This window comes from Nerophis ophidion, linkage group LG25 (assembly GCF_033978795.1).
Source record: "Nerophis ophidion isolate RoL-2023_Sa linkage group LG25, RoL_Noph_v1.0, whole genome shotgun sequence".
Lineage (NCBI taxonomy): Eukaryota > Metazoa > Chordata > Actinopteri > Syngnathiformes > Syngnathidae > Nerophis > Nerophis ophidion.
The window spans coordinates 17,884,987-17,904,391 of NC_084635.1; the positions used below are offsets into that span (position 1 = coordinate 17,884,987).

General features: G+C 38.6%; 1 protein-coding gene across 2 annotated transcripts in view; it reads right to left on the reverse strand.

Moving 5' to 3' along the window:
* Positions 1–423: 423 nt before the first annotated feature.
* The window catches only part of ext2 (exostosin glycosyltransferase 2), a 35,422-nt gene continuing 16,440 nt past the window's right edge, over positions 424–19,405 (reverse strand). For both annotated transcript variants that reach the window (XM_061887013.1, XM_061887014.1), the window contains exons 9-15: positions 18,818–18,949; positions 11,159–11,348; positions 5,862–6,028; positions 4,812–4,955; positions 4,319–4,447; positions 3,702–3,784; positions 424–1,163 (exon numbers count right to left, since the gene is read on the reverse strand). In XM_061887013.1, coding sequence (XP_061742997.1) covers positions 1,025–1,163; positions 3,702–3,784; positions 4,319–4,447; positions 4,812–4,955; positions 5,862–6,028; positions 11,159–11,348; positions 18,818–18,949 — 984 coding nt within the window. In that variant the 3' untranslated portion in view covers positions 424–1,024. The remainder of the gene's footprint in view (positions 1,164–3,701; positions 3,785–4,318; positions 4,448–4,811; positions 4,956–5,861; positions 6,029–11,158; positions 11,349–18,817; positions 18,950–19,405) is intronic.

Genomic DNA, 19,405 nt, shown 5'->3' on the forward strand with positions numbered 1-19,405 from the left:
GGAAAAAGTTTGGACACTCCTAGGTTAGAAGTATGCTCCAAGGTTTGTCTTCCAATGATGTTAAACTGCAGTTTCACACGTTGCTGAACACTAACTATTAATTTGTAGTGCGTGACGATATTGTGTTGACATGAGCCCATAATGTTGTGTCGTCCCGAGAGTCACGTTAAAAAACCCAAACCAAATCAATGCGTTTTAGAAGCACACACGGCCTGAAATGAGATCTTGCTGCCGACAAGAGTATGACACTAATTGAAGATGACAAAAATAAGAACAGCAGTCTTTTAAAGTGCTGACATTGAACAGGGCGGATTAGGCAGCCTATATTAATAACAGGTGACAGGCTGGGGTAGGGGTGTGTTACATGGAGGCTGATCCCCCCCCCCCCAATAAATTGGGCCATCAAAACATACACATGGGATGTTCACAATTCAATTAAATTTTATATTCCAAAATAAGGAACACATACCTTCAGTTACAGTGACCTTAAGGATATTGAAAATAAAATAAAAGGCATTGCAAGACAAGGGTAACATCTTAAAAGTTTAACAGTGACGTGGACACAAAATGAAATAAACTTAAGCGCAAAAAAACAACAGGGGTGTACGCCTTTTGAAAACACACTTGCGACAATGTGACGTCGCATGCACGGAAAACCACCCGGTAGTTGTGTTCAGCATTTAATCTAAATATTAGATTATTGTTTGTATACTCTAAATCTACAGCAGATTAGAATGGTCGATTTTACACTGTGCCTACAATACAACCAATAAAAGTATTCAAATAATAAATTACAACTACTGTACATTGCTGAAGCAGAATGCATACTGTATGTTTGAACGTACATAACAGCTGGAGCTAAGTGAGGCTAATTCAGTCGACGTCATTAATATTCCTCAAAGGTCTCCATACAAACTGCCGTTGAAATATTTTTAACACATCAGTACAAAATATACCTTGGTGTGAGAGACAGGCTTGGGTCTGCAGAGGTTATGACAAGGTCAAAACACAGACCGCACGTTAGTCAGAGACTGCCGATGTTGGGGAAGCTCTTGAGTTTCTCTGGAAAGTCGTCTTTGTAGAGAACCGGATCAGCCCGGTGCTCCACCACCTTCAGTGGCATGGTACCAAAAACTGATGCAAACTTGTTGATGCACTCAGATCTGAAGAGGAAAACAACAGTTGAATTAAAGATACAGTGAGGACGTTTTAACTAGAAAATGAAAATCTAGATGGATGATAAGTTGCATATTTCTTGTGCAGGAAGGATGGTTTAATTAACAGCATTACTTGGGCTTAAAATATGAACTTTTAATCATGATCTAGCTGGGTCATTAGCTCAAATTCCGTTCATGTTGGTAACGCAGGTCTTGCTCAAGTAATTGTGGACAATGTTACCAACATGTAATGCCCGGCTGCAACCAAAAGAGAGGTAAGCAGGAGTAGTAACAAGCACAACAAAGATGTACCGTAATAACTAGGGCTGTGAATCTTTGGGTGTCCCACGATTCGATTCAATATCGATTCTTGGGGTCACGATTCGATTCAAAATCGATTTTTTTCAATTCAACACGATTCTTGATTCAAAAACAATTTTTTCCCGATTCAAAAGGATTCTCTATTCATTCAATACATAGGATTTCAGCAGGATCTACCCCAGTCTGCTGACATGCAAGCACAGTAGTAGATTTTTGTAAAAAACTTTTATAATTGTAAAGGACAATGTTTTGACAACTGATTGCAAAAATGTACATTTTTTTAACTATTAAATTAACCAAAAATATGACTTATTTTATCTTTGTGAAAATATTGGTCACCGTGTGTTGCCAAGCTTATGAGCTGCAATGCAACTGTAAGCCACTGTGACACTATTGTTCTTTTATTTTTATTTTTATAAATGTCTAATGATAATGTCAATGAGGGATTTTTAATCACTGCTATGTTAAAATTATAACTAATATTGATACTGTTGTTGATAATATTCATTTTTGTTTCACTACTTTTGGTTTGTTCTGTGTCGTGTTTGTGTCTCCTCTCAATTTCTCTGTTTACTGCAGTTCTGAGTGTTGCTGGGTCAAGTTTGGTTTTGGAATTGGATTGCATTGTTATGGTATTGCTGTTTATTGTTTTGTTGGATTGATTAATTAAAAAAAAAAAAAATCCCCCAAAATAAAATCCCCCCCAAAAATTCGATTTAAAAAAAAAAGTGAATCGATTCTGAATCGCACAACGTCAGATTCGCGATTCGAATTCGAATCGATTTTTTCCCACACTCCTAGTAATAACCATATTATAAGCTGGTACCTTTTTTCCATGCTTTGAACCCTGCGTTTTACACAATGCTGTAGCTAATTAATGGACTTTTCCAGGTTAATGAGCTTCAGATGCCGCCAATAAGTTGAACCTCGTCACATCAGACCAATTAAATTATTGAACAGGACTTAGTGAACCAATGCAATTGTTCACATTAACTCAAAGGCATTCGCACAATCATTCAGTGAGCCATTTAGCGCGTTATGGATTCACCCTCCTTATGGAGGGGAAACGATAAAATGCACAAGACGCAGCCTCAAAGCCAAAGGTAACAGTCGGCGCACAAAACAGAAAGCCACCAGCACTAACGAGGGCTGAAAAGCTGGATTGCCAAGGGCCGAAAAAGATGACTTTAGCGGTTTCAGCACGCAGGAGAAAAAAGAATAACGACCGCCCTCCAGGAGGCTACTTTATTTTGAGTACTGACTTTGGTTACATTTTTAAATTAACTCAAGCGCCTGTATAAAAATGTCATGTTTCAAAGTGTACATCTGCATCTTACAAACCTGTACGGCCAACATACAATATGTACAAAATCACATTTGTCCAAAAATTTTCTGGGTGCTGCTTATAATTAGCTGTGCTCTATAGTTCTGAAATCACGGTATTTCCAAAAGTAACATTTATAATGGCGTGTGGAAATTCAATCAGTTGCGTGAATAAGTGCATGTTGTCAGTGCAATACAGAAATAACTGTATGCGCCCCATCCTTCCTGTCAATGTGTGGTTTGAAACATTTGGGAAGTATCCACAGCGTTGTCAACACTGCTTTTCCCATCTCCCCCTCTCCCGCAAGTAGAATTAACCAACAAAGTGAAGTACATTTTATTTTTTATTCATAATCATTGTAGCGTCCTGGCCGTTTAACTTTACAGGGATTTGTGATGTCAAACTGTGAGTGCACTACTGGGCTTGTGACAGCGTGTGTGTGTGTGTGTGTGCATGTCAGCAGAGCAGTTGTTTTGACTTTTTTATTAAACAGAAAATTGATCCAAGAACCCATTTTTATATTTTTTTGATATACACAACTAAATAGCGCTCAATATTGTGTTCAAAGTCTTCTAATTTAAAACTAAAATATGGACTTTTATCAGAGCTGGAACCCATTAATCATATTTACATAGTTTATAATGGAGAAATGTGTTTAAAAATACAAACTTTTCTATTTACAAATCCTGTTAATGAACCATTTAAGTTTGTAAATCAAGGTTCCACTGAATGTGGAAGAACATGGTGGACCAAGACAGGTTCCAATGTATATCAATAAGTTAACACTGTACATCTCTAACAGTGTCATGGGGTGTTGGTGATAAAATGCGTTCAGAAGTTAACAACCAAACAAACAAAAAACAACTGAGTGTTGAATTCCCCTCCAATAATTGCGTTACCTCTCCACCATGTGAGTCTGATCTAAGGACAGCCCATCAATGGCAGTACATTCAGGACACTTGAACTTCTTCCGGGGGGTCACCTATTGAAAGTCACACCCAAAAATGTCAGTTCAGTTTTGTTAGTGTTTGCCAGACAAGCTAAATCGACGGTCACTTCTGCTGAAATAGTCCTGCCACTTCAAACAAAGGAAGCAAGCGCCATGAGGAGATTGTTGCCTGAGCAGAGTGATGATGTATGGCTTGCCTCTGTGCAACTCTAAAGCAGTGAATGTGTGAGTGCTTAGAGAAGAGAAAAGTAGCTTTCTGAAAGAACCCAAGTGAGATATGGTGAGACAGGATGAAACCGTAGGGGGGTGCTGAAGATTGTGATATGGTGGCAGTGTGTGTGCCTGCTTATGAAAACACACTGCAAGGGGGAGTCTCACTCCGATAACGGAGGTTAAGGCAGGATTGGAGCTTGGGCCCCGACACCTGAATGAGGGGGCGGCGAAGCAGTGAAGTGGCAGGGTGACAACTGATTAAATCCAGAATGTTGGTCCGCTCTGTCTGTCTTCACCCACCCCCCTTACTGTGGGGTTAGAGCCCCAAAAAATGAGGTGATGAGTATAATATACCTTTATGGGGGCTTTGCCAGTAATGTTAGCCACCAGGAAGTTCATGGCAATATCTTCACAGTTCATGTGGGCATCTACCCAGTTCTTGATATCACCTGGCATTTTGTATGTGTACAAGTAGTTGAAGTACTGCAAGAAAGAGAGGCACACAAGACGCAGATTAACTACAGGCTCATTAAGAACAATAAAGCAGTCACTGGATGACCTGGCAGTACGTAGGAGGGACAGAATTGGTCAAGAACCACAGTGAGTGAATGAGCTCTTAAGAGGATGGCTGATAACCTCGTCCAGCCTACAACATTCTGCTCATCCATCAACACAATCTGATCTTTCTGTCTTTTATAGTCTACACACCCAAGACTACAGGAAACTGTTCACTCTGCAACATTTCCATGTCATTTGATCCCCAGTTTCAATGAAAAAAAACCCCTTCCCAAAATGAGTTACATCTGCATCAATGGTACAAATGAAGTTTAGTCTGCGTGTGAGTCACCTTATGGTAAAAAGCAGCCCCAGTTAGAACCATGGAGACCTCGTTTGTCCACTCTGACTCGTACTTCCACTTCCCCATTTCATGGTCCCAAAGATGCAGTCGGCCTGGGTAACCCACAAGCCGGTCAGGGAACTCTCTCCATACCTGCATGGCATGGCAATATAGAAAAACAAGCTCATATCAAAAAAGGGTAAATAAATAACGGTTGACTTTCCATTGTCACAAGCTAAATACATTTCAAGTGCAGAATAGTAATAGTTATTTGGCACCCTTCTGCCGGGACACCAACCACAATTGCATGGAAAAATACAGTACTAGTAGTGTGGAACTAATTACGCTGCAGTCTGTTCGTTGATCAACATTAAATCATTACCTCTACAACACAAAACACATTTAAAGTATATTGGATTACAATGAACAAAGGTTTTATGCAGTCTGAGTGTGTCTGTCAGTATGTAGTACTGTGTCAAGTTGCATTACTCTCAGTTGTTAAAATCATTTAATCAACAAAAAACGCTGTTATACTTGTACAGTGTCAGTTAAAGTTAAAGTACCAATGATCGTCACACTCACACTATTTAAATAGCTAATGAGGCATGCATACACACTCAGTGCTGAAAATGCTAACCAAATAATTTTACTTTTATAGCAAGACAAACTTTACTACTTGATGTAAATATAACAGTCCAAGGAAAATTATAGAAAACTGGCTTTAAAATGAGCTGAAATATGTATAATATAATATTTGCCAGTGAGTGTGAACTAATCTTTGGTGATGCTTCTAATTCTATGGAATTCTCCTTAAACTAGCTACAATTTTATTAAATAGCTCCTAAATGCATTCAGGTGAGGGCAGGGCAGGTTTGTTGGCTTTAAACCAATCAACATTCCTCAGTCATCAAACACAAGCAGCAGGCTGTCAAATCCTGATATGAGACTCTAATTTTCTACAATAACTTTAAAAGGCTGTGATCATGAGGAAAGGGTTCCCGGTCATTATCGGTGGACACACAGAAAATTATTTGTGGGGGTTGGCAGGAACTTGCTCACCTCATAGCCAAACTGCAGTTCATCTGATGTCAGCATGATGATGTCATCATCGATTGCCAGCACAGCTTCAGTCTCAATTTCGTCATAAGGGAAAAAACGGTTGCTCAACTTGTTCTCTTTGGTCCGCACAACTTTGAGAGGTACGCTGATCTTAGGCCAGAGGGATTCTATAAGACAAGAGAATAAAAAAACTATTATTCCCAGCCTACATAAAGTTAGGGCGGTGAAGAAAGGTTACCTGGGGTGCAAAGGTCTGATTTGGTTTAAAAATGTGAGCATGTTTTGATCAAAGGAACAGTTGCCAGAAAGAAGTTCTTGGTCATTTTTCAAGACCAAAAGAAGTCCCAGTTAGGGGGTAGTGCTTTCCAGGTACACAGGAACCCTTGTGCGGGGATTGCAGCGCTTAACATATCTAATTTGCTCACAGTTAATAGTGTTACAGTAGGCCTTTGTGTTTGCCAAGTAATAATTCATATTTGTATTTCACAGCGGCCTAAAAGTGATATAAAATTTACAACAGAAGAAAAAAATGTGTAAATGTTAGTAAATAAACTAGTGGCCATTTTTGACCATTGTACTTGCTTAAAAATGGTTTAGTGTATTGCTTGTTGTAGGTTATCACGCATGTATATGACAGATTTGAGCTGCTTCAAGTTTTATTTACAAATTTAAGACAATGACTGCGTAAACTTGGAATAAGTAATAACGGATATATAAGTTGTAATTCACCACTGATTCTTTGTGCTAGTCGTGGAAAAATCATATAACTGTGCTCAACTAGAGCATTTGCAAAACTAATGTATTTACAGATTTTCCTGTGGCATGTCTGAACATGTCTAGGATCTTGGGCAGAGTCAGTGGCATAGCTCAAAGATCAAACAATGTGTCCTCTCATTAAAGGTGCAAATGGTGCTTGGCAGAGTGTAAGACGAGCTCCAGCTCCTCCAAACAATGTCCGGCGACGTATGTCAAACGTTGTTGGCGAGGGAAGCTGCTATGTAAAAATCCCAAATTTATTCTTTCAGTCTGTCCAACTTCTATACCTCATCCCTTCCTTTATTTCTATATTGGCAAGAGGGAATATAATGATGCTGTGCAATTAGTTAAGTTTAGCCGGGATACGGCCAACCTATAAATCAAACATGTTTTCTAAACTCCAAACAAAGGTAATGAAACACAACCTAGGTGTAAAGAGTTTAAGAAGTAAACCATTGTTAAATGCCAACAGTAAGGGATATTTTGAATTAAATTCCAATCGGAACATCCCATCCATCCATCCATCCATCCATCGATTTTCTACCGCTTGTCCCTTTCGGGGTAACAGGGGGTACTGAAGCCTATCTCAGCTGCATTCGGGCGGTAGACAGAGTACACCCGGGACAAGTTGCCACCTTATCGCAGGGCCAATACAGACAGACAACATTCACACTCATATTCATATACTGTAATTCAACTAATTTTACAATTAGGGATCTAAAAATATATACTCTAGAATCTCACAGGGACTGCCAGTACTAGTACTAAATGGTGCAAAAAAGGTTACACAATTACCTAAATGCAACATGTAAAGTAATCAGGTCAAAACTTGGTGTCAAAGAAAAAAAAACCTTCCCTTGTACTTGACTGAGACCTGAGTCTGACCTGTCAATGGCCCCTCGTTAATTCTAATGGGTCACGCTGCTCCAGCCAAGCGCCACTGACCCCTCCGATGAAAAGGAAACGTGCAGCCATAACAAAGCACTTCAAAGTTTTCTCACTACTTCATTATATTGGTCAACTCTGACAGCAGCGGGGCTGAATTGATTTTTGGTCAACATCACACTTTACCCCAATATCATCATCATCATCATCATTTATTTGTATTACTTTCATAAAAATGCATATATACAAGCCACGTACAGTTGACACTTTCACTGTTTTTTGTTTCTTATACATTTCCATGATCAGAAAGGAGCAGATGGAAGAATACTATTCTTATAATTATGTGCCCCCCTTTTAACAGAAATTATTTTAGATTACTTTATAACTGTTCCCTCCACCAACACCCGAACTCCAAAATACTTTAAAATTTTTGTTTAAGCATTTTCACAATGACATGTCCAATCAAAATCAAAAATCAGTTTGATATAATTCCAGTTATATAGAATACTATAATATCAGTAGAGTAAGGCTTAAAGTTGTTTACTGGTTTAAATGTCACATTGAAGACATTTCATGAGCATTATATTGGGCTTTCTGGGAAAAAATTCTTGATATTAGGGCTGCAACAAGTAGTCTACATTATCGACAACGTCGATTATAAAAATTAATCAACAAAGATTTGTTATTGTTGGCTAGCCACTTAATTAGGGGCGGCCTGGCGTAGTGGGTAGAGCGCCCGTGCCAGAAACATGAGGGTTGCAGGTTCGCCTCCCACCTATTGACATCCAAATCGCTGCCGTTGTGTCCTTGGGCAGGGCACTTCACCCTTTGCCCCCGGTGCCGCTCACACAGGTGAATGAATGATGAATGAATGATTGGCGGTGGTCGGAGGGGCCGTAGGCGCAAACTGGAAGCCACGCTTCCGTCAGTCTACCCCAGGGCAGCTGTGGCTACAGATGTAGCTTACCACCACCAGGTGTGAATGAGTGATGGGTTCTCACTTCTCTGTGAGCGCTTTGAGTATCTAACAATAGAAAAGAGCAATATAAATCTAATCCATTATTATTATTATTAATTGCTTGGATTTATATGACGTCTGTACGGCTCACGTTCGGCTCATTAAATGTGTGATGGTCAAGCCGACGTCGGTTCTGCCTGATGCTTGCGTTATTTTCGGTTGTACGAACCGTTCAAATCGCAAAAAGGATATACGTTTCTTTAGAGTTCCTCGAGAGGTAATCAAAAAAGGCAGAGGAGTGCAAAATTTTACAAAGCGGCGATGACAATAGTGGCACACGAAGGGAGTGTAGTCGAAGAACGCTCGAGTTTGCAGTGATCACTTCATTAAAGGTTTGTTTGATATACTCTTATTGTTTAGTATTTCCCATGTAAGTATAACATTGATATTATTAACATTTTACCTTGTTTAGGGGTTCTTAAAACGCATTTTTTGCTATGAGTGTTTCGTAAATCACCAACTCAGCGAGTCTAAATATAAGAAAGCAAATGTGAGCAAAACCTATAAGTTAAGCTTTAACAAAGGCAACAATCATAAATAAAGCTTCCAATACCTACACAACGTTGAGATCTTTAGTTATATTTGGCTAAAGACGGAGAAAAACATGCAAACTCGTAAAACGGCGCGTGCATCAAACATGGCTGTCAACGCAAAATTAAATCCTGAAAAGCAACCGTACTCAAGCAAAAACAATGTTCTGAAACCAATTTCCTTGACCCAGCCACATGCAAAGAAGTTGTAGACATCCATGCTTTTCCAAGTTTTAATCTGTTTTGTTGTGTAGAATGACATCTGGAGCACAAGATAGTTCGATATGTCTGTGAACTCCACTGACAGATAATCCTTGATATCACTCGACAAATCTTTTTTTCATAAAGTATAGGGATTTATTCAATTGCATAGATTGATTTTTTGCTCTTATCTGCTTTTTTGCAGGAAGATCTAGGCCCCTTGCGTACTCAGAGAGTTGGCGCGCTGCTTGTGGCACAACAGCCATCCTGGCTTGGTTGACCACCACCGTTTTCACTTCCGGGAAGAAGTCACGTGACAAAATACAAGCAATAATATATTTATTTATAGACTGTCAGTATTGTTCATCTTTACATTTTTGTTCCTTTAGGTAAACACTTGTAGCAAAATAACCTTAACAGTACCGGATACAAATAATTTTTGCACTGAATGTCATATTTACAGGACATCTTGCACTAAGTCTGTTGATAAATTTTTATTGGATACATACTTTTTGGTGTGTGTAATAAAGTAAAACTATTTGTTTCTCAGTTATTGAAGTTTATTTTGTCAATAATAGATTTACAAAAAAAATGTGTAAACAGTTTAAGTCAAGCTGCAGACTCAACGTCAAACTTAAGCGTGTACAGCAGATCATAAGCAGTGATTGTTTGACTAGCCAACTATTTGAAAAAAAAAATCGCTAAATAAACGACTTTCAAAATAATAGTTGCAGTCCTACTTGATATGAATGACAAAACATACAGTCAAAAACGGCTGCTTGGATTTTCTAAAAAATGACTATTGAGTGTCCTTTTGTATCCTTTGTGAAATAGCGGTTATGTAATTTTTATTTTATTTTCTGGGCCCCGGTCTACGAACTATTGGATATCTTTTAGGGAGTCCCAAATGGTAACATTACATGACAACTGTACATGTATGTGGGCCCCATTCCACTAAATGCCATTTGAATCTACAGACAAAAAATGCAATTGATCAAATTTACTTGTTGCATATTTTATAAATACAATTTTAAGGACAAATTTGGAAAATATTTTACACTGGAAACTATCATTGTTGCCTGTCCTGCATTCTAAAATGAGACTTTACCATGAAATCTAATGTAAAAATAATTCTGAAATTTTGTGTTACTGTAGTTCTTAGCCCAGCTGTACTGTTTGTATTCAAAAAGTATTCAAGCCTTTTACTAGGTCACATGGTCCACAGGAGGTTGTCATTCAGATCCCCTGCAGGGCATGGGAAGGCCAAAACTAAGTAACGGTGGGGGACGGCGTAGCAAAGTTGGGAGAGTGGCTGTGCCAGCAACCTGAGGGTTACTGGTTCAATCCCCACCTTCTACCATCCTAGCCATGTCCGTTGTGTCCTTGAGCAAGACACTTTACCCTTGCTCCTGATGGGTCCTGGTTAGCGCTTTGCATGGCAGGTCCCACCATCAGTGTGTGAATGTGTGTATGAATGGGGTGAATGTGGATATAGTGTCAAAGCACTTTGAGTTCCTTAAAAAGGTAGAAAAGCGCTATACAAGTACAACCCATTTACCATAACTAATATATTTTATAATGTATATTTGATGGAGGGGGGAGTAAAATCTCAGGACAGTCAAGCCATGTGGTTCCATTTGCTAGCTCTATGCTCAAAATACTAACTCTGGTTACTTTCAGCCTTGGTACTTAAATGACTCATCTTTGGCTTACAACAAATGAATGGTGCAAATTTGTTGGAATGGCCCAATTGTATTTTAGACTAGAGATTTAAAGTCTCTGTAGCTAAAACTGTAAGTAAAGGGTAAGGCGTTTCTTTATACCCACACACTTTCCATTATTCATTGGAATGCTTCTGATTAGATGAAGCCGCATGCTACGTTTTGATTTATCAATGATTAACTCACCTTCAGGAGGACTTTTGTTCTGGTTATTCCACACCACCAGCAGCTTACCCAAGCTGGGAACTTTAGAGATTTCAGTGATGACCCGGAAAAGACTCTCGACGCGGTCGTAGGTCAGCACCACTGCTGTGAACCCAGGTGCTCTTGGTGGGATAAGTGGCAAGAAGAGGGGACTGTTTACACTGGACCACTTCTACACAAGACAGATAGCAAATAACAAGAGCAAGTTAGTTTAAAGCACCTATATTTAGAGTTTTTTCTGAAAATTTTCTGTTTAGTTCAGATAGCATTGTCTGGTTTCCTATGATTTTAGGAAAGTCATTAAATAACCACTTCCCATAAAAGTGAAGTCATCAGTAATTTCAAAATTATGGATTTTAATGTGGAGCAAAAATCATCCAATATTTCCCAAAAGCTATCAGGGAGGGGAAAGAAGGCTGGATTAGTCCACCACATAAACCTCATAGCATCAAAATATCATGAAATAAAAAGACAATTAGAGAACAATTTACAACAAGATGGACTGTCTCCTTTCAAATATCTGTAATTCCTGTGCTGTTTGAGTGAGGTGGGATAACCAAGAGACAAGTGGGTTTAAGAAAAGGGAGGAAGTTGAAACCTGGGAACAAGTAAAAAATAGCCAGGTAGTTAACAGCAACTGCCTTTCATCAATGTGAAACTCCTCTTTCATTGCTCTCCAAATAAAATGACCAAATAAACTTTGAGGGTTTCCCTCCTCCCCCACAGATAAGCTTACAAAAACGGACCATTTTGACATAGAAATTAGCACAACCGAACAATGACTTTTTTCCACGCAAGCAGGTCTTACTCAGACAAATAAAGAAGCATTATGATGAAATAAAAGCATAAAAATAAAAAGTCTTCCATTGCGGCAGCAGTGAAAAGTTGTCCAAGTCATTTGACTATATAATAATGTGATACCTTCTACAACACCAACAAAATACTGTTGCCAGAGATACCCAAAATTGTTTAACCACATCAAGCACCAATAAAATAATCACTTTACTGGCAAGTGGAAACTCCCCTGTGGTCATTCTCACACTGTCAAACAAACGTTGAGGGGAAATAACTAAAGTGACACATACGCAACATACACTCATTACAAAAACACTCAAGTCATTTGTCAAACAAAATAAGTGAGATGAAAAGACAGCTGCAACTTAACAACTTACGACAAATCTAACAGCTGAATCGCTTTTTTTCTGTCCAATATAAAGTCTTGGATTCAGCTTAAGTACTTTATAATTTTCCCTTAAAACATACGGTCGGGACGGAAAGTATCAGAATGACTTTTTTTTTTACTCTTTGCTTCATTGCAGCCATTTGCTGAAATCAAAAAGTGAATTTTATTTCCATTAATGTTTATTGGCCACACTAAATTGTCCCAAGTGTGTAAATGTGAATGTAAATGTTGTCTGTCTATCTGGGTTGCCCCTGCGATGAGAGGGCGACTTGTCCAGGGTGTAGACCGCCTTCCGCCCGATTGTAGCTGAGATAGGCTCCAGCGCCCCCTGTCACCCCGAAGCCAATAAGCGGTAGAAAAGTGAATGGATGGATTAATGTAGACTCAGCATCTAATCTTGACAGAAAAAATGCGCAGAAATTTAGGAAGGTTTACGAATTTATTAAAAATAAAAAACTCAAAAATCACATGTTCATAAGTCCATCCATCCATCCATCATCTTCCGCTTATCCGAGGTCGGGTAGCGGGGGCAGCAGCCTAAGCAGGGAAGCCCAGACTTCCCTATCTCCAGCCACTTCGTCTAGCTCTTCCCGGGGGATCCCGAGGCGTTCCCAGGCCAGCCGGGAGACATAGTCTTCCCAACATGCCACCCGAACGCCTCCCTAGGGATGTGTTTAGGGCACGTCCAGCTGGTAGGAGGCCACGGGGAAGACCCAGGACACATTGGGATGTTCATAAGTATTTAGATAATTTTCTCAATACTTTGTTGATGCACCTTTGGCAGCAATTACAGCCTCAAGTCTTTGTGCACCTATCTTTGGGCAGTTTCGCCCATTCCTTTTTGCCCATTCCTCTTTGCAGCATCTTTTAATCGCCATCAGATTGGATGGAAAGCATTGGTTTTCATCCAGGAAGTCTCTGTACATTACTGCATTCATCTTAGTCTAGTCAGGGAGGTAACCAAGAACCCAATGGTCAACTCTGTCAGTGCTGCAGCATTCCTCTGTAGAGAGAGGAGAACGTTCCAGAAGGACAACCATCTCTGCAGCAAACCATCAATCAGGCCTGTGAGGTATAGTGGCCATACAGAAGCCATTTCTTAGTAAAAAGGTTGCCAAAATGCACTTGAAAGACTCTCAGACCATGAGAAACTAAATTATCTGATCTGATGAGACAAAGCTTAAACTCCTTGGCCTGAATGCCAGGCGTCATGTTTGGAGGAAACCAGGCCCCGCTCATCACCAGGCCAAAACCATCCCTACAGTGAAGCATGGTGGAGGCAGCATCGTGCTTTGGGGATGGTTTTCAGCGGCAAGAACTGGAAGACTCGTCAGGATAGAGGGAAAGAATAATGCAGCAATGTACAGGAACATGCGGGATGAAAACCAATGCTTCCAATCTAAGCTAATGGAGCTTGAGAGGTGCTGCAGAGGAATGGGCAAAGAGGAATTGGTGAAACTGCCCAAAGAATAGGTGCTTGTGGTATCATATTCAAAAATACTTAAGGCTGCAATTACTGACAAAGATGCATCAACAAAGTTTTGAGCAAAGGGTGTGAAAACTTTTGTACATGTGATTTTTTAGTTTTTTAAATATTTTTAATACATTTGCAAACATTTCTACTTTTGTTGTTTTTTGTCAAGCTGGGGTGCTGAGTGTACATTAATGAGGAATAAAATCAACTTTTCTATTTAAGCAAATTGCTGGAATTAAACAAATAGCAAAACATTTTAATGGGTCTGAAAACTTTCTGTATTCACTATATAAGTAGCGTATTGATTAAAATCAAAGTTAACACCAACATACACCTATTTTACTTCGGATATTGACTAAATGTACCTATTTTCCAAACAAAATGCAGTCATCTTCATTATACATTGTTGACTTTTGGGGGGAAAAAAATGTCTGGACACTTTCTGAAAACAGGGCCCCAAACTCATGGCCCGCATGTTGTTTGTGGCAAGTAGATTCATATTTCGTGGCCCTCTACTTAACATTGTTGTGCAGTGTAATTGCGGACCTCACATCCGAGGAAGATAATAGTAATATAATGTAGCAATCTTAAATGACTGAATAGTGCAGACACCAAAACGACAGTACAACAAAAACATATTGGGCAACACATAGAGCAACTTCCTTGAAGCAATGTGAAAATATAAAATTTGCATATTCATTTTAAATTTAGAAAGACTTAAGGCCCATCATAAGTGCTATTGGAATAATTGAAAAAAAATGTCACCTGGTTAAAACGTGATTTTGAAGTGAATACATTGCGGCACAATCTCTACCTCAAGCGGCCCCAGGTTAAATTGATTATTTGAGACCGCCGTTCAAAAATAAATGTCGCTTTAAAAGGGCATGTTTATATGTATGTTAAATATTGTCAGCAGAAGAATGAGAAAAACAAAACATACAGTGTTATGAAACATTTTACAGACACTACCCAGTAAAATTCCAATTTGAAAAACAGTTTTTTTTATACATATACAATAATGAAAATAAAATAATATAGTTTAGAGGGGGATTATACACACTCACCTGTTGAATAATAATGGCTAATTTAATTATTTCCTAATTTATGAGATACGTGTAACTATTAGTAGTCAACATTTTTTGACATCCTTAGTTGTCACAATAGTTTCTAAGTAGGAACTGACAGAAAACCAGTGTGTGCAATGTTTACTCTTTAGATGGTTATCAATGTGGATTAAGTCTCTCTCGGTCTCTCTCTTTCTCCCTTAATTGACAGCCAAAACACAGATGTATACACGAAACATTTTAGTCTGAGAGGCCTCAACCTTAAAAGTGAAGTCTGTCTTTACTTTTAGCAGCCAGTCCTTCATTCACAAAACCCCAGCATCACATCACTAGCAGCCCTGGAAAAATGTGATTTCAATCACCAGCCTAAAGTTTGACATGAATTGGAAGATTTCTTTTTGCTGGTGGTGTTGCGCTAATTTATTTTGTGCTTTGTAGAAGTTCTTCTTTCTATGCCCGAACTGAAATCAAAACAGTGTTAAAGTAAAGTACCAATGATTGTCACACACACAAACTAGGTATGGTGAAATTATCCTCTGCATTTGACCTATCACCCTTGATAACTCCCTGGAAGGTGAGGGGAGCAGTGAGCAGCAGCGGTGGCTGCGCCCGGGAATAATTTTTTGGTGATTATACTCACTCACCTTGCAAATGGTGATATAAAGTATATTCATGTAAATGAAGTGTAAAGCCAAATCTCTTCGATTAAACAATTGACAATTTCATTAAACTCTTCTGTACACCTGTCAGACTTGGTTCAAATCACAACAGAACCATTTTTTTCATGTTCATACCCATTGAATCCCACACACTGAATACAAGTGAGTATGTGATGTTTAACAGCTCTCAACAGTTGGTTGCATAGCCAAGTTGTCTGCAGCCACAGACTCTCACAACCACATTTATCCACATAATGTGGGTACACAAATAAAGACAATCAGGTATCTTTGTTCTGATTTTCTCCCTTCCAAACAAAGACAGCAAAGGGTGGATTATGTTATGTGTAATAAGATTGTCCTGACTTCTGATGTGTGTTAAAAGTGCTAAGGGAAGAGAGAGGATCCATTACAGCACATTTATATACCCTAGTGTGTGAATGTTGTCTGTCTATCTGTGTTGGCCCTGCGATGAGGTGGCGAATTGTCCAGGGTGTACCCCGCTTTCTGCCCGATTGTAGCTGAGATAGGCACCAACGCCCCCCGCGGTAGCAAAATGGATATATATATATATATATATATATATATATATATGTGTATATATACAAACCTCGTTTCCATATGAGTTGGGAAAATGTGTTAAGATGTAAATAAAAACGGAATACAATGATTTGCAAATCCTTTTCAACCCATATTCAGTTGAATGCACTACAAAGACAAGACATTTTGATGTTTAAACTCATAAACTTGATTTATTTTTTTCAAATAATAATTAACTTAGAATTTCATTGCTGCAACACGTGCCAAAGTAGTTGGGAAAGGGCATGTTCACCACTGTGTTACATCACATTTTCTTTTAACAACACTCAAACTTTTGGGAACTGAGGAAAATAATTGTTGAAGCTTTGAAAGTGAAATTCTTTCCCATTCTTGTTTTATGTAGAGCTTTACTTGTTCAACAGTCCGGGTTTCCGCTGTCGTATTTTACGCTTCATAATATGCCACACATTTTCGATGGGTGACATGTCTAGACTGCAGGCGGGCCAGGAAAGTACCCGCATTCTTTTACTACGAAGCCACGCTGTTGTAACACGTTGCTTGGCATTGTTTTGCTGAAATAGGCCGGGGCGTCCATGATAACGTTGCTTGGATGACAACAAATGTTGTTCCAAAACCTGTATGGACCATTCAGCATTAATGGTGCCTTTATAGATGTGTAAGTTACCCATGCCTTGGGCACTAATACACCACCATACCTTCACAGATACTGGCTTTTGAACTTTGCGCCTATAACAATCCGGATGGTTATTTTCCTCTTTGTTCCGGAGGACACCACGTCCACAGTTTCCAAATATAATTTGAAATGTGGACTCGTCAGACCACAGGACACTTTTCCACTTTGCATCAGTCCATCTTAGATGAGCTCGGGCCCAGCGAAGCTGGCGGCGTTCATGGGTGTTGTTGATAAATGGTTTTGCTTTGCATAGTAGAGTTTTAACTTGCACTTACAGATGTAGCGACCAACTGTAGCTATTTACAGTGGTTTTATCAAGTGTTCCTGAGCCCATGTAGTAATATCCTTTACACACTGATGTCGGTTTTTGATGCAGTACCGCCTGAGGGATCAAAGGTCCGTAATATAGGTTCAGAGAATCTGAAGAAATCACTGAATTGTGACATTCCACGGAGAGTAGCCAATGGAGAAGGAAAAAAATAAAATAAAAAAAGATCAAAATTAAATAAAAAATTAAAAAAAAGAATCAGGGCTACACTGTTAAGAACACTCACTTTCAGCCCGCTCAGAAAATTATAAAGTCCATCTTAACCTCGGTTCCTATTATTATTTTTAGTTTGTTAGATCGCGGTTTTTATGCAGGATTTTAAGATTGAAGGGCTGGAGTCTGGATTGCTAGTTGGACAGAAACATTATGTGTGATACATGCTGTGTTCACACTCCCCCCGACCCCGAAAGGGAATAAGCGGTAGAAAATGGATGGATGGACATGCTGTGTTTATATTGTTGTAGCATACCAGACACATAATGATCAAAACTGTTCAATGCTGTCTATGGATGTTCTCATTCATTGTCATTGTATTCTCAGGGCATTAAATCGATTACAACTTGACTGTTTGGATTAGAGACAAAACGTCTTCCAAGACGAACTGAAAAGGCTTCATTAGTTCATGTTCATAAACATCGATTGGTCAGATCTAGCCTTGAGCTATGCATAAAAGGCAAAATGCCCAAGACAAACTGAACAGCCCAGTTGCAATCGATTGAATGCCCAGAGAATACAAAGACTTGGATGGTCGTGTCGTGTTTCACAAAGCACAATGAACACATAGCCACAGTAAACATTAGAACTGTAGTTTGTTTTTCACATTGGCACAGATCGTTTGGACAACTTTAATGATGATGACAGCATTTAAACTCTAGTAAATATAAAATCCATCGATTTTGGACATACCAAACAACTGATCTGGATCAAAGAAGGTAAATTATAGGTGTTAAAACAGCCTTAGCATTCGTTGGATGTGGTCATATTTTGGGCAGGAGTACTTTTATTTTTATTTTGGACATATACCCGTTGCAAAACATTTCTGTCAAGCATTGCTTGTTTACAACATGAGAATATAATATTTGTACATATATCAAAGCCAAGCTACGTAAAACAAAAATATATAGTACAAAGTCTTCCAAAAGTGTGTGCCATGGTTTTATAAAACCAAGGTGGAAATTTCCACATTCAGAGTATGATCATAAGTATAGCACAAAACCTACAAGTTAATATGTTGTGGCAATGACTTTATTGCTATGTTTGTGGAAATTATAAAATTCTCCAAGTATGAGGGCATTTGGCACTAAAATCTTAAAAGTCTAAGCTAAATATGATTATCATGTTTAGCTGTTAGTATGGGTAGGATCCAATGCATGCAACAAAAATATCAAAAAGATTGGATTGGCTAGTCATAAGTTTTGACAGACCCCAGGCTTGAATCCAATTGCAAACACCCTCAAGAAGAACATTTGCAAGGAAAACGATTGCACTATCAAAATGAGTTGTGCTTTAAGAAATACGGTATATTCCCTTTTGCCCAGTCAATGTGTAAATTTTTTGTGATGTTATATTTTTTTAAATCACAAAGACAAAAAAGTAATTATATAACACAGGCCTGGGTTTCCAGATCCAAATTAGATCAATTAAATTTGAATAACTAAGTTAGTATTGTCCAGATGCATGTCAAAAAGGTCCAGTTACCTACCACCACAGGTGGATTATTCCACTGCTCGTAGGTGAGTGCGGCGTATGGGTAGATGCGGTCATTGATGATCTGGAGCGTTGTCAAGCCTATAGCCTTCATGGAGCTGAAATAAGCTTCCCAGAACCAACGCGCCTACGGAAAAAATGAAAGTGGTCTGTTCAAATGTTACCATGACAATACAACACAAAAACAGAGAACAAAAGAACGTGGGGGATAAAAACAGCAACAATTAATTATTTTTACTATGTTATTACATCTAAAAGGACTCAATTAATCACATTTAGGACCTGGTTTGGCTAAAATATGTTTTTATGTAAATGTTCATATTTTTGAGGCACTTTGCCTTGGCCTCGTCTCAAAAAAGTGGTCATAGAAACAACATTGGGTTTACAGTAAATACAAAAAAGGAATAAAATATCAACGGTAATTTATTTTACTTAAGAGAATATTTATTCGTATTATTTTATTTATTGCTTTGGATTTTTAAGACCCATATTTTTATTTGGGTGTTTAAATGTTTTCCCATTTGAATTTGTAAAAGTTTTATTTTTATTTTTTACTTATATAAGCAAATTGATTGTTCACTTT